This window comes from Lactuca serriola, chromosome 2, assembly GCF_051521515.1.
Source record: "Lactuca serriola cultivar US96UC23 chromosome 2, Lser_US96UC23_V15, whole genome shotgun sequence".
NCBI classification, from domain to species: Eukaryota; Viridiplantae; Streptophyta; class Magnoliopsida; order Asterales; family Asteraceae; genus Lactuca; species Lactuca serriola.
This window is the reverse complement of record NC_136409.1, coordinates 180,543,686-180,568,617: the sequence shown is the minus strand read 5'-3', so window position 1 is coordinate 180,568,617 and position 24,932 is coordinate 180,543,686. Positions and strand designations below refer to the sequence as shown.

The 24,932-nt window shown below is 38.5% G+C and overlaps 3 protein-coding genes and 1 long non-coding RNA gene across 4 annotated transcripts; 1 reads left to right on the top strand and 3 right to left on the bottom strand.

Moving 5' to 3' along the window:
• Window positions 1-250: 250 nt before the first annotated feature.
• LOC145087564 (uncharacterized) lies at window positions 251-3,261 on the bottom strand. Its single transcript, XM_079025530.1, has one exon. It carries the CDS (start codon window positions 2,948-2,950, stop codon window positions 569-571), a length of 2,382 nt encoding a protein of 793 aa, XP_078881656.1. The 5' UTR covers window positions 2,951-3,261; the 3' UTR covers window positions 251-568.
• A 1,596-nt stretch (window positions 3,262-4,857) lies between these two features.
• On the top strand, window positions 4,858-7,098 carry LOC145090620 (uncharacterized). Its single transcript, XR_013701676.1, has 3 exons — window positions 4,858-5,058; window positions 5,304-6,058; window positions 6,965-7,098. It is a non-coding gene; the product is annotated as an uncharacterized LOC145090620 (long non-coding RNA).
• Window positions 7,099-8,441: 1,343 nt separating this feature from the next.
• LOC145089832 (protein FAR1-RELATED SEQUENCE 9-like) lies at window positions 8,442-9,515 on the bottom strand. The gene is made up of 2 exons (XM_079028225.1): window positions 8,590-9,515; window positions 8,442-8,508 (listed from the first exon to the last, which is right to left on the bottom strand). The coding sequence occupies exons 1-2, from the start codon at window positions 9,513-9,515 to the stop codon at window positions 8,442-8,444; spliced, it is 993 nt and encodes a 330-aa protein (XP_078884351.1).
• A 36-nt stretch (window positions 9,516-9,551) lies between these two features.
• LOC145089831 (protein FAR1-RELATED SEQUENCE 5-like) lies at window positions 9,552-10,850 on the bottom strand. Its single transcript, XM_079028224.1, has one exon. The coding sequence runs from the start codon at window positions 10,848-10,850 to the stop codon at window positions 9,552-9,554; it is 1,299 nt and encodes a 432-aa protein (XP_078884350.1).
• Between the last annotated feature and the right edge of the window lie 14,082 nt (window positions 10,851-24,932).

Here is a 24,932-nt window from a genome sequence, read left to right as displayed (position 1 = left end):
AACTTCTATTCATTCCATTCATCTTATTTGTCTTCTCATTCCTTGGAGATTTATAAGCAATACAACTTCTTAATAAGAGTGTCGTTTTCATAGTGAATTTCCCGATTTAGGTTTTCCATTTTATATCTCGCGGTATTCTGTTATTCTTCGTATTGATTTCTTAAGTTTCAACTTTCAAGCATTATCATATTTATCATTGGTGTTCGATTGTGTTATTTCCGCATCGACTATTTTTTAACCTATATGAAAATATGGAAATGTAATGCAAAAATATTATAAGTATTTGTGGAATCAAATACAACATTTGTGCCAAAGATTGCTTTCGGTTTATTCCTTTGTTGATTCACGATTTATCAAGAAGAAGAAGAAAGAGAAACTCTATAAATGAGATTACCCGAGGAACAATATGCCTATCTATTGTAGTCAAAGTCAACACTGATTTTGACTTTCCTTTATTTACAAATCAACCCAATCTGTCACCTGAACCCACATGAAAAAATTGTTACCCAAACCAAATGGGGTGTATCTTGCTTGCAATGCAAAAAAGATTGAAAAATCTAATCAGGCTTCAAGATTCTTGGGTTTCCATAACAGGTGAAAGTCCATACTCTCTTATGAAGGATGGATTAAGAAATTTGGCCACAAAAACCCACAATTTATAAACATCATCAAAGTTAGTCAAGAACCCTAGTGAAGCAGTAACAACTTCAGCTCTCACAAACCCTCCTCCACCTTCATCATGATTCTCGTTCTCCATTGGTCTGCAAAGCGTTGTATCAGTATAATCCATAGCCCCAGTCTGCTTCGTGCTTTGTATAATCTTTATATGACTAAGAATTCCAACACCCAGAGAAATCCCATTTCCCTCCGCCATTTTTTGAACGATTTCAGGACGAATTAACCCTGTGATTCTATCTCTAACGTTAAACGCAACAGATGCGCCCCTTTCGTATTTGATTTTGGGCCCGTAGATTTGAACGAGAGGAATCGAGTCTTCTTCTGTACTTGAAGCTGGTAATCTGAGTTGAAGCAATGAAGTCACTAGCCAATTGATCAAGAAACGAAGCCTCGATGTCGTTTTGCTGAGCCCTAATGTGTTGACATGATCAAGATGCCTACATGTTATCTCAGGTTCCCTTCGATCGGATTCTTCGCCTTCATAGTATTCTTCATCGCTGATGTAATCATCTTTATCATCTAAACCAGACGATACCCTTCTTCCCAGTAATCTAAACTCCCTTTCGGGTTCTCTTCGTATAGAAGAACCCTCGATTTCGGATTCTTCCTGGATTTCTGGACTATGTACTCTCTGTTCGCCTTCTTGAGTTTGTGCTTCAAATCTGTCTACTCTTCTCACATTGTCGTTTCTCTTCTTGCCTGTAAACCAAAATGGTGGAGGTAAAGACGAGCTAATGTTATCAGGCTGCGATCCTAATGGAGTCTGGCCTAAATTGATCCACATCGAGTCCTCAGGTGAATCATCTTCACTAAAAACAGGAGTCTTCATGACAGAAAAGATTTCTGTTTCTTCAAAAACAGGGCTATCACCAATTCCATGTTCGATCTCTGTTTCGTATACTTTTCTCACTTGAGAAGGAGTTAATGCACCGGAAAAAGCTCGTAGCTGAGTTCCGTTATGGCTTTCCGGCATAACTTCATCTTCTCCGGTGACATGGTCGTCTCCCGTTTCACCAAATTGAGGGAATCCAGCCATGGAATCACTCAAATTCGAAGAATACACCGGACTGATCTTCACTATACCGGAGCTACTACGAATAGATTGCTTCTGAAGGCTTCCAATCACAGATTTCTTGATGAGAAGGCATCCGAATCCAGTAGGATCATACCCAAATACTTTATAAAACGAAGTGATGATGAAATCAGGACGAAACAGAGATAGCCCTAGTGAATCCATGTCTAAGGGACCCAACGCTCCTGCATCAAGCAACACATGCCAGTTGTTTTGCTGAGCGAATGACATCCACTGGTAAGAATACTTTGCTCCGGTGACTCTTGATTGAACAGGAAACACAAAAAGACCTGTAGATGAATCTTTCTTCCTCTTTTTCTTGTTTAAAATCTGTTTTCTTAGATGGGTTGAACATGGTTTAAGCGTAGGCCATTTGAACCAAGCACTGTGAACGTTGGCGCCTTTCTCTTTAGCACGTTGAGCCATCCAATTCACTGATTGACTCTCATGATCAAACATCGTTAACAGCTTTTTATTTGTATGAAATGGGTATGATTCAGCTAAAAGCTTAAAAGCAGAACCTCTACTAACAGTAAACACAAGACCATATTCACTCTCAGGGATGTTCAAGTAATCCATGATCCTAGATTTTATATCGTATTCAACTGTACCTTTTTCCCGACCACCGTATAGTGCGTGATTGCTCAGATTTGAAGTAATTTCAGACAAACTAATCGAACATGATTCCCAATAATGAACGAATTGAAGAAATGAAAACAACCCAAATCCACAGTAATCAAGACACACCTTAGAATCATCGTCAGCTAAGTGTGAGTACTCATCAACCCTCAACTGATCAATCTTCTCAGATGACTTGTACTTTGGATACATGATCAGGAACTTCAAGAAAGCTTCATTAAGATCAGTAATGGAGTCTTCAGTCTCGAATGTTGTATCTGCAGCTAGAGAAGTTGCTTTGAGAAACTCTTTTTGAGCTTCTAATCTTGCGAGCGATCTTGATCTTCCCAAATTCTTGTTCTCCATGTCAATGGACTCTGAAACATCCATGTTTTGGGGTTTAGCAAGAGACCCATGATCAGATGCTTGTTGAAGAGCAGCTTTGAGTTTATTTTCTTGCAATTTTCTAACCTCTGATGGGTTTCTTTTGATAGCATGTGTGGAATGGTTGGATTTAGACTGATCCTTCCTTCTGCTCTTTTTGTAACAATTTAGACAAAGACTTGGAAGTGAAATATGCATGAATCTTAAAGTTTCAAACCCAGAAAAAATATGAAGGATGATTGAGAAATGGAAGGAGCAAAAGAAAAAGGGTTTAATTAGAAATCTTCAACTGAAAAAAGCAAAATCGATTAACGCATATTGGAATCAAACCCTTTGATTCAAACTGAAAGCATAAAATTATAGAGGAAAGATCCTACCCACATGAAGCTTTGCTTTGTAAAGAAGAAAAGAACGCATACACAAAACACAATAGCACCATACTGGATTCTAAATGTATAACATTTTGTAATTGCTTTTTCTTTTTTCTTTTGGAAAACAAATGGTTTTAATATAACAAATTCCCGCTTTCATGAAATATTGGGTTTTTGAGGGACTTTAACCTTTTGCCAACCAAAAGCACATGTAGAAGTCATACATATCTTTGAGAGTGGGGTTTTCTACCTTTTCTTTTACTTGTAGGGGAAGGTAAGTGTTCTAATCAAAATAGGTTTTCTATAAATAAATATCTATGATTCATAAGGAAGATGTGTTGACGATGACATAACACACTGCGTAAAAGTGGAACAATTAAAATAGAGTTTTGTGTTACTACAAGATTCGACTTAAAAGAAAAAATTTATAAGGTGATGATAAGGTCAGTTTTATTTTACTGATTTGAATGTTGGCCGATTAAGAAACAACATAGAAGAAGATGGTTTGGACATGTCTACGGTAGATAACCGAGTGTTGCAATTAAGAGAGTGAAGATGAAATGAGAATGTTGCCGTAGGCATATGATAAGATGTTGTTTGACAAAAAAATAAACTCAATGTTGTATTTGTCCATAGGAGGCTAGAGAAATGAAAATGTTGTAGCGGACATGTTGTATGACGTTGGACATAAAAAAACTCAATGTTGCTCTTCAACAAGCATTTGTCCATAGGAGGCCATATAAATGAGAAAGTTATGATAAACATGTGTTAAGACTTTATTAGACATAATACCAAACATAATAATTATGAATTCTTTGAGTGTGGTGTCCATATTGAAATATGATGATCAAAAACACACAACGGAAACATTAAAAAATTTGATCATCATATAGCACAATGGATCAATGTACAACATAGAGTTAAAGAAAGATTACCTTTTGGATGATCTAGAGAACGCAAATGACAAGTCAATAGCGGAAGAAGGGCAAGAGTCGGCAAGTAAAACATTCCTTTTTACGGACACACAAAACTTTATTGTTAATTGCGGACTGGAATTTTGTATGCATAAATTTTTATATTTTTGTTTTAGTTTTCTATATGATGAAAATCTTTTACGGAAGCAGTCTCTAGATCTTATGGTTAGGTAATTGATCATTTCATTTATCACATTTGTGTGAGACTAAGATAATATTGACATCGCCGTATCTACTATAAGTTAAATGTTATTTATTTATTTCAACGGTTGAACAAAGCTCTTAAAATGTAAAAAGAAAAAATCATAGATTAAGTAAAGAAGTTCATTTTGGTAAATATAGACATGCCCAAAAACAATCGGTTACACCAAAGGAAAAAAAAAACTATGCTTTATTTCTAAAGCTGGAGTCGGAAGTTTGACAATTATTAAGCTTTGCTTTTCTTTTTGGGGTGGGCGAAACTTCTTGGAGATACATTTGTCTTTAGGCTTTTAACTTTGGTGGTTGCCTCCATCTTTATTATGAATTTTATATATATATATATATATATATATATATATATATATATATATATATATATATATATATATATATATATATATATATATATATATATATGGGAAAGTGAATATACCCTTAAGGGTATATAAGATTAGGTACCCATTCCTCAATACTACGTAGTTTTATCACTTGGTTTAATTTTTCTGACAAAAAAAAAAAAAACAATTTCCATAATCGACAGAAATCATCAACACAAAAATACATTTCTGATTTCACATCATCTTCGTCTCTTCCAACACTAACGTTGACATTCACATAAGTTGAAGCCCTTCACTTGTTCGCCAACTATCTCACCTGCGATGCAAGGCATGTTTAGGCCCGGCGAGATGAGGTAGACAGCCCCCCAGCCTCTACTCCGTCGCAACAACGCAGCAAATCGACAACAAACTTGGGGAATTTGGTATATTCTTGGTTAATAAAACACTTTGCCATCTTCAAATTCCCATTCTTTATGTATTATTTCTTCTACTCATCTTCAATTTATAGTCTGATCAGTTGAGTTGATTAGTTTTTTGATTCAGTGAACTGGGTCTGTGCTCTTTACATCATTTCTAAATTGGTTTGAAATAATGGGTTGGTTTAAGAATGTATCTCCAAATCATCATTATGTATAATTAGGGATGTCTAATTCCATCTTTCTTACAGGGGAAGAGGATACGATGTGCACAGTGCACATAAGGTGCTCGATGAAATGCTCGAATCAATGGATGTAGTTTTCAAGGCTTTTGAGAAGATGTCTAAGCCGTGGCTGACCGTTATCAATTTGGTTGATGTCCATTCTGGTGATCTTTTAGCTGTTTCAAAGATTCCTGGAAGATGAGGTGGCTTTGAAACATTAGAGAAGTGGGTCACTGTCTCATTTGCTGGTCATACAACAATTTGTTTAAAGGATGAATTCGGTAATCTTTGTGATAGGAAAGCACTAGTTCAGACCCATAATTCCACATCCGTGGACCCGAATCGGAGATGGATTAACCTGACCCAGTTAGAGTATCCAAATACTTGACTGTAATTTTTGGGTTAGATTTGCTTGTATTTTGCTTAGGCATGATATGAAGCAGTTTCATCTGAGTTTGAGCAGGGACGCCGAATCAAAAAAATCAACCAAAGGTGAATATTTATGAACTTGAATTGAGTCGGTTTATATATTCAATCTGAGGCAGAAAAGTTACTAGTAGAAAAATGCGACTTAGGGGTAATGATTCAACATTTTGTAGCTTTTAGTAAACGGAATTGCTTAGGGGGATGACATAAGAGACCATTTCTTGCAGCTGGCAGTTAATCGTTCCTCTGTTATCTGTTGTCGTGTCTTTCCTAAACAGAAAGCCTTGGTGATGCTCTTTGTTTCCAATTTTGATTCAGAAGTGGAATACCTCAAACAGTCGTTTCAAACTCTAGAGGTAAATTTTAAACAACATAGCTCTATTTAACATCAATGGTAAATGACAATATTCATGATTTCATGTTATAATAGCTCCCAAATGTTTCAATCTAAATCAGACTGCTTGTGATTTATCTTTACTATGCTATTTCTTGCAATTTTTTTCTTTTCTAGTTTTTTATTGAAAAAAAATCTGTTTTTTTTTTTTTTTTTTTTTTTTTTTGTTTTCTATCTCAGGTTGAACAAATTTCTTTTACTTTTTTTAAAATTTTTTAAAAGTATTTCCTAAACAATAGTAAAAATATTTATAAAAATCAATAATATGTGTACTATGTGGGCGAAAGAAATGTCTAGATGGTGTATTGCACTTATTATGACTGAAATACTTATGCTTATCTCATTAGAATTGTTCTGGTAATCTATTAATTAACCTTTGTATTGGGCCTATGAGTAGTTGTACATAAGTTATAAATATAGTGTGATAGAGAGAAAAACATAGTCACAGGTAGAAGGAAGAGGGATGGCCGCTAGGTAGATGATCAGAAAAAGTAAAAGAAAAGTATTCAATGAAAGAAATGGTGGAGAGAAGAAGGGATCAAAGATGCCCCATTTTCTATTTTTCTATTTTCTTTGAATAAAAGAGTGGGACCACAATGTTTTAGTAAATAAATTTCAAAGCACTATCATCTGTTAAATAAAATTTCCATTTACTATGGCCACGTTATAAACTCATCCAACATTAGGGGTATTTTTGGAAATGTTTGTTGATTTATCTTTACTATGCACATGGATCACCATTTTATTCTACAAATATCATAACATAACATTTGGTTTTGTGATAAACTTAAAGCCAGAAGATATCAACTGGATTAAGCCTCGATTGATTCCCATTTGCTTGTGTATTCATTTGTTTGTTTGTTTACAGGAGGTATATTGGGCATAAAATAACAATTAGACCAAATGCAAAGAAGTTGAGTGTTTTATTCTTGCAAAGATAGAAGATGTCATGGGGGGGGGTATCTCAAGTAATGTGAAATTAGCCATTTTCAAAGAGAGAACCTTGAAGAGAAAAAAAGATAATGATTTTTTAGAATAATGGTTTGTTAGCAATTTTTTAGAATAATTGTTTGTTAGCAATTTTTTAGAATAATTGTTTGTCATTTCAATTCACTTTACTCATTGTGTATTTATATATGCGATTTTTTATGAACCAAACATCCATGAATGGTATTTCATTATTGATCATAATAGATGGTATTTCGCATGCTCAAACAAGTGTTATGGATGGAAATAACATATTTACGGATGTTTTGACAAAAAGCATATAAACCATGTATTTTGTGAATTGAGCTGAAATACCAACAAAGTTACATTTTTAACCCAAAATGACAACATACTTTCGTGTTTAACCCATAATTGCAACAAATTTACATTTTGTAACCCAAAATGACAACATACTTTCGTTTTTAACCCGTAATTGCAGCAAATTTACATTTTTAGCCCAAAATGACAACATACTTTACTTTTTTCACAAAATACCCTAATACTTTAGTTTTTTTCACAAAATACCCTCGTACTATGTTTTTTTTTTTTCACAAAATACCCTAAAACTTATGTTTTTTCACAAAATACTCTCATACTTTTGTTTTTTTCACAAAATACCCTAATACTTTTGTTTTTTCACAAAATACCCTCGTACTATGTTTTTTTTTTAACAAAATACCCTCGTACTATGTTTTTTTTTTCACAAAATACCCTAAAACTTACGTTTTTTCACAAAATACTCTCATACTTTTGTTTTTTTAACAACATACCCTAATACTTTTGTTTTTTCACAAAATACCCCCGTACTATGTTTTTTTTCACAAAATACCCTAAAACTTACATTTTTTCACAAAATACTCTCATACTTTTGTTTTTTTCTCACAAAATACCCTAATACTTTTGTTTTTTCAGAAAATACCCTCGTACTATTTTTTTTTCACAAAATACCCTAAAATTTTCGTTTTTTCACAAAATACTCTCATACTTTTGTTTTTTTTCACAAAAAAACTCTCATACTTTCGTTTTTTTTTCATAAAATACCCTCATCCTTTCGTTTTTTTTCACCAAATAACATCATACTTTCGTTTTTTTCACAAAATACCCTCATACTTCCGTTTTTTTCACCAAATACCATCATACTTTTCTTTTTCACAAAATACCCTCATACTTTCGTTATAAACAAATAGTTGCAGCCAAATTTCAGTTATAAACACAGAAATCATAAACAATCAAGAAATTTCATTCAAACACATTAAAATTGTTAAGAAACATCAATAACTTTTATAATATTCACATATTAATTGTGTGTAAAACATGGAAAAGGTGTAGTTAACCAAAAAAAGAATGTCATGAAGCATCTACTTTTTCTTTTGCTTACAGTCACAACATGTCTCATCATTATGTATCTTGCAAGGATTCATCTGCCTGATCCATGAAAAAAAAATTAATTGTTAATATAATTGTTAGAGTTGTAAATCATGAATATTAAATTAATATAATAAGAACCTTTTTTTTAAACAACTAGTAGCGTAATGGCCCAATCCTTGACAGTAAGAGCATGTTCGTTTTTTAGGGGCTTCTAAAGAAGACTTGATTCTACTAGCAATTTTAGGATGCCCTTTTGTAGTAGTTGGACTAAGAGGATCACAGACAGATAACTGTGACATCATATCTATTTGCGAAGCTCCCATACAAGAACCTTGAGATGCATTCTCTAAAGACATAGATTTCTTTCGATTTGTTTGATCATCTAAAAGACTTATCAATAGCGTATTGACTTTTTGTATCTCTGAAGGGGAGTCTCTAGCTTGTTCAATTAGTTTTGTAAAATTTGAACGGACACACCATAGTGTGTAGGCACTTACTCCATTTTTATTATTCATTTCTCCGATTCCAATACTATCACTACCCAGTTTGTACCTAGCATTAAGGGTCCATCGTGGTAAAATATAGTGACTCAGGAGTTCTTTAACATGCTTCTTCTTCATCACATATAGGCTATGTTTACATAAAATTCCATTTGTCTCATACTTAGCACAGGAACATGTGACGCTGACTTGATCCAAAGAACGAAAGGTAACAATGCGCCAATATTTTTTATCAACATCCAATTGCCCAACTCGGTATGTGCTTTCTTTTGTAGTTTTTCCTATAGTCTCATGAGTCAAATTGGTAATAGCTTCAGTCCATTCTTTTTTGAAAGTATCAAACATCTTTCTAGTATAACATTGACCTGCTTTTGCTTCGATTGGATGCACTGAAGAAAGGACCGGCCTCGAGTTCATAGTCTTGAAGTCTTCATCTTCTTCGGCGGCCCTTCGAGACTTAACTGCTTTGTCGTATTGTACAACAAATTCATTCAACATGGTCCTCGAATTAACAAATCCATCAAAAAATGAATTGATGCTCTCACTTTGTCCGGTTGTTGTCATACCAGCAAAGAAAGTATCTTTCAAGAAGGGTTTAGCCTAATGTATACGTTGGTTATACATGTCACTAATCCAACAATTGCTTTCTAGTTCATACTTACTATGCATAACCTCCCATGTTGCTTCAAATTGTTCAACGGTGTCGCTATTTATCCATTGTTTGTGCGTTTCTTGAAAATCACTGTAACGAGAAACATACGATCGAAGGTGCTCGGTTTCATGCTTCATGATATGCCATGAACAGAAACGATGTCGGGTCTTCGGAAACACTTTTTTTATTGCATTTCCCATTGCTTTGTCTTGATCTGTTATAATTGCCTTCGGATACTTGTTAAACATACATTTGAGGAAATGTTTAAATAACCATTCAAATGTCTCTTCCTTTTCATTTTCAAGCAATGCTCCACCAAAAAGTATAGACTGTCCATGATGATTCACTCCAGTAAAGGGAGCAAAAGGCATCTTGAACTTGTTAGTCATATAAGTGACATCAAACACAACAACATCTCTGAATTTTGTATAAGCATCTCTTGATCTACCATCAACCCAAAAGATATTTCTAGGATACCCATCATCAGACAAATCCACGACAAAATATTGGTCACTATCAACTAATGTTTTATCTTGAAAATGTTTTATAAGTCCATAGAACTCCTTTCCTTTATGTTGTTTTTGTTGCTCAGATAAGACATCAGCACATTTCTTTGAAGTAACATCAGCTATATTTGAGGTTTTCATTGTATTAACAGCCTTTTTAATCTGAGAAGGTTTCAACCCTGCTTGACCAAATTGCACCATAAGAGATTTACCTTCTATTGAACGGTGAAAACTACTATGAAATCGATGTTTCATTACCTTTGTAGGTGTCATGGTCAAGTCGTGATTGTGTGTGTCATTAAATGAGTCCACCAACCATTTCCCATCCTCCTGTCTTGTTATTCGAAGCTTTGCTTGACATCCGGTTCTAATATCTCTACGGCGTTTTTTCTCATTTTCACTTGAAGCATTTTTGTCCATCCTTTTGAAACCTTCTTTGTTGCATACATATATCTTCCGAAAAGGCTCATTTGTTTTAGGATTTTTAATTGTGTCATCTCTACGTATACCAAAGCCATGTAAAAATGAATAATCATTATAAAATGTATATGCATCATCAGGTGTATCAAAAACCTTTCCAAGTATACTTTCTTTGTTAACTTCATCTTCGTCAAATTCAATGTTCTCACTGATACTATTTGTTTTTTCACATTCATATATTTCTTCCAAGTAATCATTTGTGTCACTATCTTTGGTTATATATGGTTCTATAGCTTGATTAGTTGTTTCGGCTTCACTCATTGTGGTCTGCAATAGACAACGATGCATATTTCCAAATAAAAGATTAACACCAAATTGTTTTATATTGAATATAATGGAAACATTATACATAAAAAAACAAAATAACAAACAATTGCAATTTGTATGAATTCTTGTCAATTTAAATTTGTATGAATTCATGTGAATTACAATTTGTATGATTTACCTTAATTGGCTTCCATGTAATCGGAGCAGAAAAAAACCATTCATTAAAATACATTTGTTGGGCTGAAGATTATTTTGAAGTGTTGCGTCGTTGGGCTCGATAGTTTATTTATTTTGTATTCCGGTTTGGGCCTGTCCAACCGAGAGCCCATTATGTTTAATATATAAGTATATGCTTGCATGCATATTAGGTTAACGATTTTAGCAATTCATCTAGAGCTTAAACGATAGCATTACAGGTTTCTTTAATCGTTCTTGTAACCTACCAATCCTCTACAGTTGATGTTCTTAATCGAGCTCTTCTAAGGATTTTGTTTAATCATTCGACACGTTTGATTCACTCTTGTCTCGTTCTTATTTTCGTGTTATTACAGTTTTATATTTACTTACTTGTTCAAGATCTAATCGATCTTCATAGATTAAAGGTTTTTAATCTCTTCAATTGGTATCAAAGCGGGAGGCTGTGTAATCGATACACATCTTTTCTGTGAAAAGGTTTCAATTAGGGTTTTTCCGCAACTACCGATATTTATTGAGCCATCATCTCATTATTGACGTATCTTGATATTTATTGTTTTGCCCTAATCTGCTTTATTACAAGTCTGATCTTTGAACAGGTTTTTTCGGTCATAATGGACGAGTCGCAATCAAATCCTATTAATATTTCCAACAGCATCGGTTCGACGACAAAGATTCCAATCCTATATACCCATGACTATGAAGTCTGGGCGCATCACTTCGAAGACTACGTGATAGGATCTGAGGATAATGGATACCTCATATGGGAAGCCATCATTAATGGACCGTTTTCTCATTCTGCAACGTCCAGGATTATTAAGACACAAAAGGAGTACAATGATCTGCTGAAGGATGTTAAGGATATTGCACAAGATGAAAAGGACAAGTTCCAGTGCAATATGAAGGCGTTAAGGTTGATCAGATTCGCCCTTCAGTCCGACACCTTTAGGTTGGTCAGCTCATGCACGACGACAAAGGAAGTTTGGGATAGACTTCGCGAACTGTATTCTACAGACGAGGATCTTGAACATTCTATCCAAACCTTGCTCTTATCTGAGTTTGGAGAATTCAGGCAAGGAGCCGAAGAAACGGTGACCCAGACGTTCGATCGCTTCAATCATCTTCTCAGCAAGATGATCAAACATGACATCGAAAGGAAGCTTATCGAACAGAAGGTTACATTTTTAAATGGTCTGAGGTCTGAATGGAGAGCAGTGGTGTCCACAGTCAAAGCCCATGAGCAGTTTAAATCATATTCTCTGGCGAAACTGGTGGGTATTCTCAAGTCCCAGGAGAAGATTGTACTGCAGGAGAAGAACGTTGTTTCAAGCCTTGGTTCGTTGGCCCTCCTGTCAAAGAGTAAAGATGTGATGGAGGATGAAGACCTTAACTTGGAGGAGTATGACCTCACGTCTGAGGATTATGCTATGATGGTATCTAACCCCAAGAGGTTCATAAAGAAGAGATTCCCCAGCAATAAAAACCGAAACTGGCAGGGGAGTTACAGTTCAGAAAAAGTTAACAATGAACCGAAGGTTGAAGAGGCCAAGAAGGAACCGAAGGTGGATGGCGATTCCGGAGTAAGCTGTTACTACTGTGGTGGGAAAAACCACTATGCTAAAGACTGTGTGCTTAAGAAGATGGCTGAAAAGGATGATGAAAAGGATGAGGAAGCTGTGTTGCAGAAAAGGCTGGATGAGTTGAGAAAGAAGAAGTCTACCGCTAAACCTTCTATTAATGCTCTTATTGTGCAGGGTTCGGTTGCTGATGACGAGTTCGGTAGCACGGAAGTTTGGTCTACCGACTCAGAAGATGATGAAGTGAGGAAGCCTACTCATGGAAAGGCTTATGTGGCAAAGGAGGAGAACAGTGGAGGAAGATGCTTCATGGTGTCTGATGTATCTCAAATGAGGGGATACAACACCGATAGTGGAAGCAATGAACCGAAGGTGCAGGAGGACATGTGCTTTACGGCCAAACCACTCAGCCAGCAGTTCAATGAACTTGATGAACTGATAAAGAAGGTACAATCGGTTTTCATTTCATTTAAAGTACCACAATCCTCATATGAGAAAGAACTAAAAAATGTTAATACAAGAATTTCTCATCTAGATAGTAGCTTAACTCAAACTCGAGTCACCAATTCTAACCTAACTGATCAATTAAGTAGGGTGTCGTCGAAGAGTGAGGAGCGGCGCATGTGGATTGAGTTGAAGGAGTCAGAATTAGTTAAAATAAAAGACGAAAACATTTATTTACAACGAGACAATTTAAAGTTGTTAAAACAACGTAATGTTTTTTGTTTAATTGCAAAACGTCTATATTCTAATATTACTCAGCTTCACTTGGACTGTGAAATAGGCCAAAAGATCCATCGCATGATTTTGCCCTTCCTTGAGTTTAAGGAGGATGAAATTGATGCTGAAGCCTATAATTGTGAAAGTGTGATATCGTCTGATGATGTCAATTCGACCTACATGTATGGACTGGACAAAATTGAGTCCTTCATTAAATCCAAGGACCACAAGGACATGCTTAAAAATCTTTTGGATGAAAATGATAGACTTAAACTGAGAACCGAAACCATACAAAAATTTGACTCTTTAAATGTCAATGTAAGCTCAGAAAACAAAATTGATGTTGAAAATGCATCTGAGCTTAACGAGGACGACAATATAAGTGAAATTTATGTAGAGGACATGGTTGACTGCTCAGAATTTGTTAAAAGCGAACCTGAAAACCACAAGAATCTAATTTCTGAAAATTCAGTGGAGTTCGCTCGATTGTCCCAACAAAAGTCCCCGATCTTAGCAGAGAAAGCAGTTGTGTATCAAAAGGTCAGGACCACTCCGAATCAAGTATACAAGGTCACTGGAGTAACCGAACATCAGACAGCTGAACTCACAGCCATTGTAAACGAAGACAATGCTGATGGCTGCGATGAGTACTTCTGGTCAGCACCAATAGATAATGCAAACGAAACGATGGGCTTATCAGAAAGAACTTCTTGGATGAGTAAAGGAAGATACATACCTAAACCCTTGAATAAGCCAAATAATTTCGATGAGCCAAGCACCAGTGGTACGAAAGACATTCCTAAGAAGGATGAAAGTTCGGCAAAAGAAGACGTTCCCTCTACTCCCTCAGCTCAAAGTGAAACTCCTTCAGTTCAAAAGGAACCAGCCAAGGAGAAACCGAAAATGAAAGCTAATGTTCATCATCAACCAAAGCAGATGAGGAATAAGAAGAGAGAGAGGAACCAAAGATACAGGAAGAATCTCTCTGAAAGGAGGCAATTCTGGCAATCCCAGAATGCATACTTCTCACATCAAGACAAGAATCTGAAGTATGAAAACAATCCCGTCGGAAAGCCTGAGGGTCACAACAACCGAAAGCCAAGGTTCGGTTCACAAGAGGATACCAACCGAAAGCAAAGGTTCGGTTCTGAGAAAGACTTCAACCGAAAGCCAAGGTTCAGTCCAGAAGACGATTCCAACCGAAAGCAAAGGTTCGGTTCTGAAGTCAAAAGAGATCAAAACTCTAAGGTCAGTCCCTCCAATGATCAAAAGCAAAAGGGTCACCTAGAGTCTCCAGCCAAAAAGTCCTCTCAATCTAAACCCACTTCTCCTAGTTCTTCTAACTCTTCTACTTCCACCAATTCATCTCCATCTTGCTCTAAACCTAATTCTGTTCGTTCTCAAAAATCTCACTCGTCAGCTGAACAAAAGAGCAAACAGAAGGTCAATGAATCCAAACCAGAGTCCAAACCGAACGCAACCAATCCTAATAAGATAAAAGTTTTTACCATTAAAAAGAAAGATGAAACAACACTTATAAAACGAACATATCTTGTTGATATCTCTCTTACTGTTCCTGTTCCCATGAAAAGCTCACGTGGACCCAAGAAACTTTGGGTTCCTAAATCTGCTTAATTTTTGCAGGTTATAAGTGACGAGCAGTTCGACGAAGAATGGTACATCGATAGTGGCTGCTCACGTCACATGACAGGGAGGAAAGAGGAGCTCAGGGAATACAGATCTCTTGCAAATGGTGGCAATGTCAAGTTTGGAAATAATTCTTTCGGCACCATAAAGGGATACGGGATGATAACAAATGGTGACTTTACTATAAGGAAGGTGGCTTATGTAGAAGGACTTCAACACAACCTCACCAGTGTATCTCAGCTTGTTGGAGGTACAGGTCTCAAAGTCTCATTCGATGATGAAGGTTCTGAAATTATTGAGAAAAAGACAAAGAAGGTAATTCTCAAGTCGGAGCGAAAGGGTGAAATGTTTCCTCTAAATCTGAAACCCATCAAAGGAAACCCAGCTATATGCCTGTTATCAAAAGCTCAATCTGACGAAAGCTGGTTGTGGCACCGAAGACTTTCTCTTCTCAACTTTAAAGATATCAACCGACTTGTCACTGGAGGTCATGTTAGGGGTCTTCCATTGCTCAAGTTCGACAGAGATCATTTGTGTGCTGCATGCGAAATGGGGAAGCAGAGTCGTCAAAGTCACCCATCTGTAATTAACACAAAAGTTGTTGAACCACTCGAATTACTTCATATCGATTTGTGTGGTCCTTCATCTATCGAAAGCATCGGTGGTAGCAAGTATATTCTTGTTATTGTTGATGACTTTTCACGATTTACATGGGTGTTCTTTCTAAAGCTCAAATCTGAAGCGACTCATAAGCTGAAATTGTTCATCAAGCAGATTGAAGTACAGCTCAAGAAGGTCGTTCAAAACATCAGAAGCAACAATGGTCTGGAATTCAAAAACAGGGAGTTTGAAGAGTTTCTTGCAGAAAAGGGAATTAGTCACAACTTCTCAGCTCCCTACACACCACAACAGAACGGAATTGTCGAAAGACGAAACCGATCTTTGTGTGAAGCTGCCCGAACTATGCTAAGTTTCGCTTCCTTACCTCTTTATTTTTGGGCTGATGCTATTTCTGCTGCTTGTTTTACACAGAACAGGTCTTATCTCAACAAGCGATTCACGCTCACACCTTATGAGATACTAAACAACAGAAAGCCCAATGTGAAATTTTTCCATGTGTTCGGCTCACGGTGTTTCATCTTTAACTCTAAAGAACACCGTAACAAGTTCGATGTCAAAGCCGACGAGGGAATCTTTCTGGGTTACTCTCTCACATCCAAGGCATATAGGGTCCTAAACAAGCGTTCGAGAAAATTTGAAGAGACATAATATGTGACCTTTGACGATAGCTATGTCAAGAAGCTACAGGCCAAAGAAGACACCGCTGGGGAAATCTTTCCTCAAACTGGCCAAGTCACAGTCTCGATCGCTAACCTATACGATAAATTTCTGGAGCTCTTTGATGAACCAGAGAAAGCTTCTCTCTCAGAAGCAGGTGCAGCAGACAACAAGGTTGACCACATGAAGCAGATTGTCGAAGAAGCTGCAAGGAGAATGCATGAAGGAGGATCGACTACTAATGACCCTCCATCCAACAATGCTTCAGTCGAGGGGGAGCCAAGCTCACAAGTCGAGGGGGAGCCAAGCTCAAATGTCGAGGGGGAGCCAAGTTCTACAACTGCAACCGAAAGTGCTTCTCCAACCGAAGGTGCTTCTCCAACCGAAAGTGCCTCTCCTATCGAAGGCACTTCATCGCCTGCAAGTCCAGCACCACAAGAAACCCCTGAACCTCAAGTTTCTCATAGCTCATCAATCGAGGGGGAGCATGATGATATGACGCTTGATTACAATAGCCAATCTGAGCCAGAAGAAATGATCAATGCTGAACTAGACCCAACCTTTGATCCGAATTACCCTCCTCTTACCAAATGGACCAGAGATCATCCTATCTCTCAAGTAGTTGGTGATGTATCTGAAAAGGTTCTGACCCGATCACAACTGAAGGCAAAACATACATCCTTATTTTCAAAGGTTGAGTTTTGTATGTTTAACTCATTCGTATCAAAAGTTGAACCGAAGACGGTTAACACTGCCCTCGATCACTCTGATTGGGTTCAAGCAATGCAAGACGAACTGAACAAATTTAAAAGGAACAAAGTCTGGCGCCTCATTCCAACTCCTCCAGATGCTTCGGTTGTTGGTCTCAAATGGGTCTTCAGGAACAAAATGGACAAGGAAGGGAATGTAATAAGGAACAAGGCGCGTCTGGTAGTAAAGGGATACTGTCAGGAGGAAGGGATAGATTATGAAGAGACTTTCGCTCCAGTAGCTAGGCTAGAATCTGTTAGAATATTTCTGGCTTATGCTGCTCACAAAAACTTTGAAGTTTTCCAAATGGACGTCAAGTGTGCATTTCTCAATGGAGAACTCGAAGAAACTGTGTATGTGGAGCAACCTCCTGGGTTCGTGAACGAAAAATATCCAAATCATTGCTACATTCTGGATAAAGTTGTGTATGGCCTTAAACAAGCTCCGAGAGCCTGGTATGAAACGCTAACGAAATTTTTAAAGATGTCTAAATTCAAACAAGGTTCGGTTGACCCAACCTTCTTTCGCAAAAAGGAAGGTAACCACCTTATGATAGTTCAAATTTATGTCGATGACATCATCTTTGGCTCAACGAATCCCAGCCTAACAGCTGAATTTAGAAAGCTGATGGAGACTAAGTTTGAAATGAGCTCAATGGGTTCTATTAACTTTTTCCTTGGTTTAAATATTAGACAGGGACCCGAAGGCATCTTTATAAATCAGGAAGCTTACACGAAGACTCTCCTAGAAAAGTTTGGCATGATGGGAGACTCCAAAGTCAAAGTCCCAATGGCATTCGGCACCAAGCTAACTCCATCTCTTGACAAACCGGCTGTCGATATCACGCTCTATCGTCAAATGATAGGCTCACTAATGTATCTTACTGCTAGCAGGCCTGACGTCATGTTTTCTGTATGTTATTGTGCTCGATTTCAGGCAAACCCTCGCGAACCTCACATGCTTGCAGTGAAGAACATCTTACGCTATCTCAAGCGAACCACCTCCTTAGGTCTATGGTATCCTTCCAACTCAGGCTTCTTTGTTCAAGCCTATTCTGATGCTGACCTTGGAGGATGTGGACTCGACCGAAAAAGCACTACTGGTGGCTGTCAATTCCTTGACGGGAAGTTAGTCAACTGGCAATCCAAGAAACAAACGTGTGTGTCGTTGTCTACTGCCGAAGCGGAATACATTGCCGCTGCATCCTGCACATCACAAGTGATTTGGATCCAGAGTCAACTTCGAGACTATGGACTCAATATGAAGAAGATCCCACTATATTGTGACTCTGAAAGTGCAATTAGGATCTGTCATAACCCAGTGCAACACTCTAAAACCAAACACATAGCACTGAGGTATCACTTTATCAAAGATCACGTGGAAGATGGAAACGTCGAAATTCACTTCGTAAGAACCACTGATCAACTGGCCGACGTCTTTACCAAAGCTCTTCCTGAAGCATCATTCAATAGAATACTGCAAGGGCTAGGTATGATGGAATCAGAGTCGGTACCTCACACTACCTCTCAACCTCAAACGTAAGAAGCGAAACCAATCGAACGTTCGGGTTCGGTTAAACCATCTGATTCGCTCATCACCACAAAGGTAGTTTCTCTTTGTTGTATATTTCTCGTACAAAATTTGTTTTTCTTAATATTAAAAGTATTTTCCAATTGCATGTCTAAATCCCTTGGTTTCTCAAAATTTTTCAAAACCGAAACCTACCGAAGGTTCGGGTTCGGTTTTTCAAAATTTTGTTGAACCGAAACCAACCGAACGCTCGGGTTCGGTTTTTCAAAATTTTCTGGAACCGAAACCAACCGAACGCTCGGGTTCGGTTTTTCAACTTTTTCCCAACCGAAACCAACCGAACGTTCGGGTTCGGTTTTTCATTTTTTTTTCAAGTTTTTTTACTCTTATTTTTTTTCTTACTTACTTATTTTTTTTAACTTATTTATTTTTTATTTTTTTTATCTAATTTATTTTTTTTAAAATATCAAAAACTTCAAAAATATTTTTTTATTTTTTGTGTGTTTGTTCGTTTATGGGGATATTATTAATGAATTACTTAAGTGTCCCTAGAAGCATGCTGCTGTATGTGTCCCAAGCCTCATAAGATTTTGAATATTAGCCTTCATGACCTGGTATACACAAACCTTGTCTTCCCAATAAGGCTAACACATTTATTCTAATCGTAAGCTACCTCACTCTCTTCTCACATGAGTTAAGAGTTTCCTGCTTGGTCCTTATTTTCGCAGCAGAGGTACTATGTTTTCTTACACCATCTCCATTTTATTTCTCCATTACATTTGTTTCATCATCGTAACCCTTGAGACTCTCAGAAATTACCACTGAGGTTTATGGTTACACAACATCTGTGTTTATGATCTTAGTTTCGTGTCACTACGAGCTGAGTGAAACCCAAAATTCAACACCTAATGAATTGACGGTGAACAGTTAATTTGCTCAAGTTTTCACCAAAGAATTGACGAATGTACCTTCATGAAATCTCAAATTTTATTTTGTGTGATTCCTATGAAATTGTTAAACACCATAACATTTCTTCCCTTGGGATCCAATTTTAATTTTTTTTTGAGATTTTATATTTTTCCAAGCCAATTTAAAATAAATTACTACCTACTTGTTCAACAGGCTACACCGGTCTCACAAGTACTTTGTTCACTTTCTTTCTTATTTCAAGAATAGAATAGCTGAATCAAAGCGAAAGCCACCCTTATTTAGCCTAATTAAAAGAAGCCTTTCAACATTTCTTAAAAAGTGTTTGATCGTAATTCAACGGGAATCCACATTAACACTTTAAGGTCTCTCTTGACCTTGAAGGAAGAGATTCGTGCCCGTGATCATCAGTTTCGTGTCATTATTGACATCATAGAAAATCCTTAAAAGAGTTGCTTTATTTCTTTTCCTTTTACACTCTTTGCACGAAAATCTTTGATTTTCCCAAATTCCGTTACTAATTATTACAGGCTGTATTATTACTTTGGTGGTTAATTATGAAGCTGTGGTCAAAAACAATCCACGTGGGTATTTAATTCAAAAGATGCCGTTTAAAAAGATAAGACGAAAGGTTGCTGACTTGGCGGGAGTTAAACGGATTAAAATTCAAACGACGGTAAAAAGGGGGCGCGTGTGAACTTGAAACGCCCATGCTTTTACTGACATTGTGGACGCGTGTGCGAAATCCAAGCGACATCCCTCTGGTATTTAAAGGCGCGTGAGGATTTGAACCGTTTTTCTTCTGAAACGGCGCTTGTTGGGTGGCGTGATCCTAGGAAACTGACACTCTCTCTCCTACGTGATCATCGCATAGAAGATTTGAAACGATTTTTCTCTCTCCAATCCCTCACTATAAAAGGCCGTCTACAATCTCATTTACCTTTTTACTGCTTCCGGATTTTCTAAAGAGCAAAAACTCCCAAAACTTCACTGTTCATCTTCTTCTTCATACCTTCAACAATGGCAGAATCCTCTTCCGTCCATGCTACTTCACAAATCCTTCCCATCCGTCCGCAACAATGCCTGGTGATCGACCTCAATCCTCTGGCGTACGACTCCTACATGTCGCCGATCATCGAGTGCCTGAAGTACTCCCAAATCGCCACCGCTCTCTCCAGGATAGAATCTGTGCCCATGGTGGCCCTCTCGCAGGTTTATGTGACTGCCTATTACGACAAAGCAGTCGAGCGGGTGTTCTTCGAGATTGCTGAACACAAGACCTCTGTTTCTCGACAGCGTTTCTGCACAATGCTAGGGTTGGCTGTTGACCCATCGAGAATAAATCCGGAGACGATTCCGGTTGGGTATCTGTACAACATGTTTTACAATATGGGGTACACGGAGGTTCTCACCTCCGTCGCAAAATTCAAGAAGTCCTGCTTACCGCCACAGTGGAACGGCATGTTCACAGTCCTCTTCAAGGGCTTGTCGGAACGGAGCTCAGGGTCCGACGGTGCTAGTCGACTTTTCTTGTCGATCATGTATGCCGTCTACAACGGGATTAACTTGGACTTTGGGTTGGTCCTATGGCAACAACTCATCCAGAGCCTTTCTTCATCGTCACGACACTCTGAGGTGTCGTTGGCCCGGTTCTGGATTTTGATTACAAAGTGGGCGATGGACAAGTTCGACATTCCCACTGCTGCTGGTGCATCGATGTCTTCAGTTGGTACGTTTCATACAAAGAAGATCATCGTCTCGGATGCATCTAAATTCTCATTCATTGGCTCTATTCCGGAGACAATGTATGGCGTCGTTCCCTCTGACAGCAGACTAATCCGGACGATCAAGGAATTCAGACCAACTGGTCCTAGGGAACTTACACCGGATATGCTCAGGTCCATTCACGATGCTGACAAACCGGTGAACAGGGGCAAAAAGGCTGACAAAGGGAAGCAAGCGACCAAAGCTCCTAAGGGTCCTTCTCCCAAGAAGAGGAAACAGACAAAGGCTGCACAGTCCCCACAACCGAAGAGGAGGAAGACTCAACCGAAGCGAAAGCTTGTTATTCCCTCTTCTTCGAGTGACTCAGAACACGAGAGTTCGGGTTCTGACGGCTCTCAAGGAGGCGAAACCCCTCAACGAGGCAACACACCACCTCGGTCACCTACCCCAGATATGGAACTTCACAATTCACCGGTTCCTTCACCTCCTCCAACCATTCCTACTTCCATTCCGACCATAATCCCCAATACCACTATTCCACCAACCTCTTTCCCTATACCACCACCCATTTTCACAACCGCAACCGAAACACCACCAGTAACCGAAACCCCACCCGTAACCGAACCACCTCAAACCGAAACCCAGCATACAACCGAACCTACCTCTACTCAACCACCACCCGAAACTAATCCCACACCCACTCAACCTGAACCAACCAAAACAACCACACCCCCAGCTTCACCACCACCTCCATCTCCAGAAAATGCCTCTGATGGAGACAACCCTTACCTTGGCAATGAACACATGAACTTTGATTCGGTCTACTATAGACCCTTTCAGGTTCAGAGTGATGAAGAGGATGATGCTCCAGTGACAAAGAAGCATCTAAAGAAGCTCAACGAGAAGGTTGACCTACTTCTCGCCTCATCTTCCAACCAACAGTCCTCTCTCTCTGAAGCTGCACTTCAGACGATTGTTGATGCCTTCTCCAGGGCTCAACATGATTCGGTAGCCTCAGCAACTGCTGCCATAGACGCCTCAACCAAAGCCTGTGAGGCTGCGACCGAAAAAGTCGATAAACTATTCTCCGACGCTTCCATCCTGCTGCAATCCTTACAGGAAAGCGCCGACGCCACAAAGACAACTTTGGAACCGATTGTTCAGCAATTGGCCAAATTCGTCTCAACGGAGTTGACTTCGTTCGCTGCCCTTCGCCAAACCATAAGCGACGACAACTCGGCCCTTCGTGCCTCCATCGACGAGCGCCTTGCTAAGCTACAAGAGGATCTTGCGGCTGAAAACTCTTTGATGGACGTTCTCGCAAGCAAAACCACCACCCTAAAGTTCAAGAGCACTCAACTATCCAACTCTCAACAACAGATGGAAGCTCTTCGATCCGAAAGGGAGGTCATCAAGACATGTGTTTCGGATGTACACGCTGCCTTATCCAACATCCTAGAAGCACATGATCCGATTCTAAACCATTCGGTGAGGCGAACCCTTGCTGAAAAGCTCTCTCCGGCCATGGACCTTCTCAGCAAAATAGAAGGCCTTCCTAGTTTCGAAACCACCTCCTTCCTCCAAAGCTACTCACACAACCGAACCACCTCCGACTGGTCAAGCTTCGGGTTCAGGTGTGAAGGACAAAGGGAAAAACATAGCTGAGGAAGAAGATGAAGATGAAGATGATGAAACCATTGCTGACATGTTGAAACGAAAGAACAGTCGCAATGTGGATGATGATGTTAGTCGTGTGGCGCGAGAGGCTGAAGAAGCCGAACGCAAGCAGAAGGAAGCCCACGATATCCTTGAGAGCAGGAAGACTCTCTTCCCTGCCTGGACTCGGGAGCGCTTGATTAAAGAGGCCATAGATACTCCCAGCATATTATGGCTCGAGCCGGTGATCTCGTTCGACTGCAATAATACTGTCGACTCGCAGTTCGACATGCCGCTGACTCGAAAGGCGTTTATCTTCCACGCCTTCTCAAACATCTTTGAAGTCCCTCATCCGAACGCTGAGCTTGACAGGGAGCTCATCGACTTCTATCTGGCGGCTGCTCGTCCTCAATACCTTACTTGGAGCGCCCAGAAGATAGTGAACGTTCGGGTACTGAAGCCTTATGCCGAAGGAAGGTTCACAAACGTTCGGTTCAAGGTGATCCGGGGATCTGCAAAAACTGCACATCATATCTCTCTGGCAGATCTACCGAACTTAAATCCTCATGATTGAATTGTCCTGCATAATATCCTTTTGACGAATGAAGCCGAATATGGTCCCATTATCGACCATATCAAAAGTATGTTAGTCTGCTACATCATGGAGGTTGCCCTAATGGATCAGGAGGTTGCCACAGTCTTCAAGAAGAAACCGAAGATAGCTCCTGTGGGATCGGCCAGTGATCTCAACCAAATGCAAATGGGCAGGATCGACCCGAGACGCAACTCGGTTATGTTCACTAGAGCAGAAGGACAGAAATGTCTCTTTGCTTTAGCTGACAAACACCTTTACACCACTGCTTGTCTGGAGCATGTGTTATCGATCATCAAAAGGTGTAAAGAGAATTCAGCTGATGACATCAAGTACTTCAACGACATGATCCAATGGTACATCCGGTTTAGACAGACAATTCTCTCTCTCACCAAATGTCTGTTTAGCACCGTGAAGAAGAAGGTACCTGCTTCAGCTGCTGGCCCAAGTAACAAGTGAAGATCTCGCTCCAATTGACGCAAAGGGGGAGATTGTTGGGCTGAAGATTATTTTGAAGTGTTGCGTCGTTGGGCTCGATAGTTTATTTATTTTGTATTCCGGTTTGGGCCTGTCCAACCGAGAGCTCATTATGTTTAATATATAAGTATATGCTTGCATGCATATTAGGTTAACGATTTTAGCAATTCATCTAGAGCTTAAATGATAGCATTACAGGTTTCTTTAATCGTTCTTGTAACCTACCAATCCTCTACAGTTGATGTTCTTAATCGAGCTCTTCTGAGGATTTTGTTTAATCATTCGACACGTTTGATTCACTCTTGTCTCGTTCTTATTTTCGTGTTATTACAGTTTTATATTTACTTACTTGTTCAAGATCTAATTGATCTTCATAGATTAAAGGTTTTTAATCTCTTCAACATTACAACTCGGAACATAAAAATCATTCGTTAAAATACATCACAACCGATGACTTCATATTCAATTCGTTTGTTGCTTTTTATTATCAATATTTCATTGTTTGCAATAAGCTGGATCAAGTTCATCCAAGTTACCCCAAAATATAGACTTTAGATGACACCATGAAGTTAGCTCTTTAGAATAATGAATTGCCTAAACTAGCTATAAACAATGAAACTGTGTTTATCAATGAGGTGTCTTCAGCACCAAAAAAAAAAAAAAAAAAAAAAAACCCGCAGCATTGCAGACCGCACGCACACAGGACCAAAAAATTGAAATTAAGGACTATTTGTAATCTTCATATATGTGTATGAATTGCAAACGATTCCAATTAATAACAAAAAAATACAAACCTTGAAACATCATAATTAGTTGATATAAAAAACGAACGATTAGAATCAAGGAAAGTCACATACTTTTGAAGTCGTTGAATGAAAAAAAACAGGGGAAGTAGGAACGTGATCACGTAGTCGATTCCTTGTCAATTGTTTTTTTTTTCAATTCGTTGTAATTTGTTTTCAGCTCTCTGAATTGCGATTCCAGTCAATTTTAGTTGAATCC

Excerpts from the sequence above, each read along its gene's own strand:
- LOC145087564 (XM_079025530.1), bottom strand. The coding sequence starts at position 2,950 with ATGCATATTTCACTTCCAAGTCTTTGTCTAAATTGTTACAAAAAGAGC.
- LOC145089832 (XM_079028225.1), bottom strand. The coding sequence starts at position 9,515 with ATGACAACAACCGGACAAAGTGAGAGCATCAATTCATTTTTTGATGGA. Across the intron at positions 8,509-8,589 it reads ACTAGTTGTTTAAAAAAAAG|GCAGATGAATCCTTGCAAGA; the intron begins GTTCTTATTATA and ends TTCATGGATCAG.
- LOC145089831 (XM_079028224.1), bottom strand. The coding sequence starts at position 10,850 with ATGAGTGAAGCCGAAACAACTAATCAAGCTATAGAACCATATATAACC.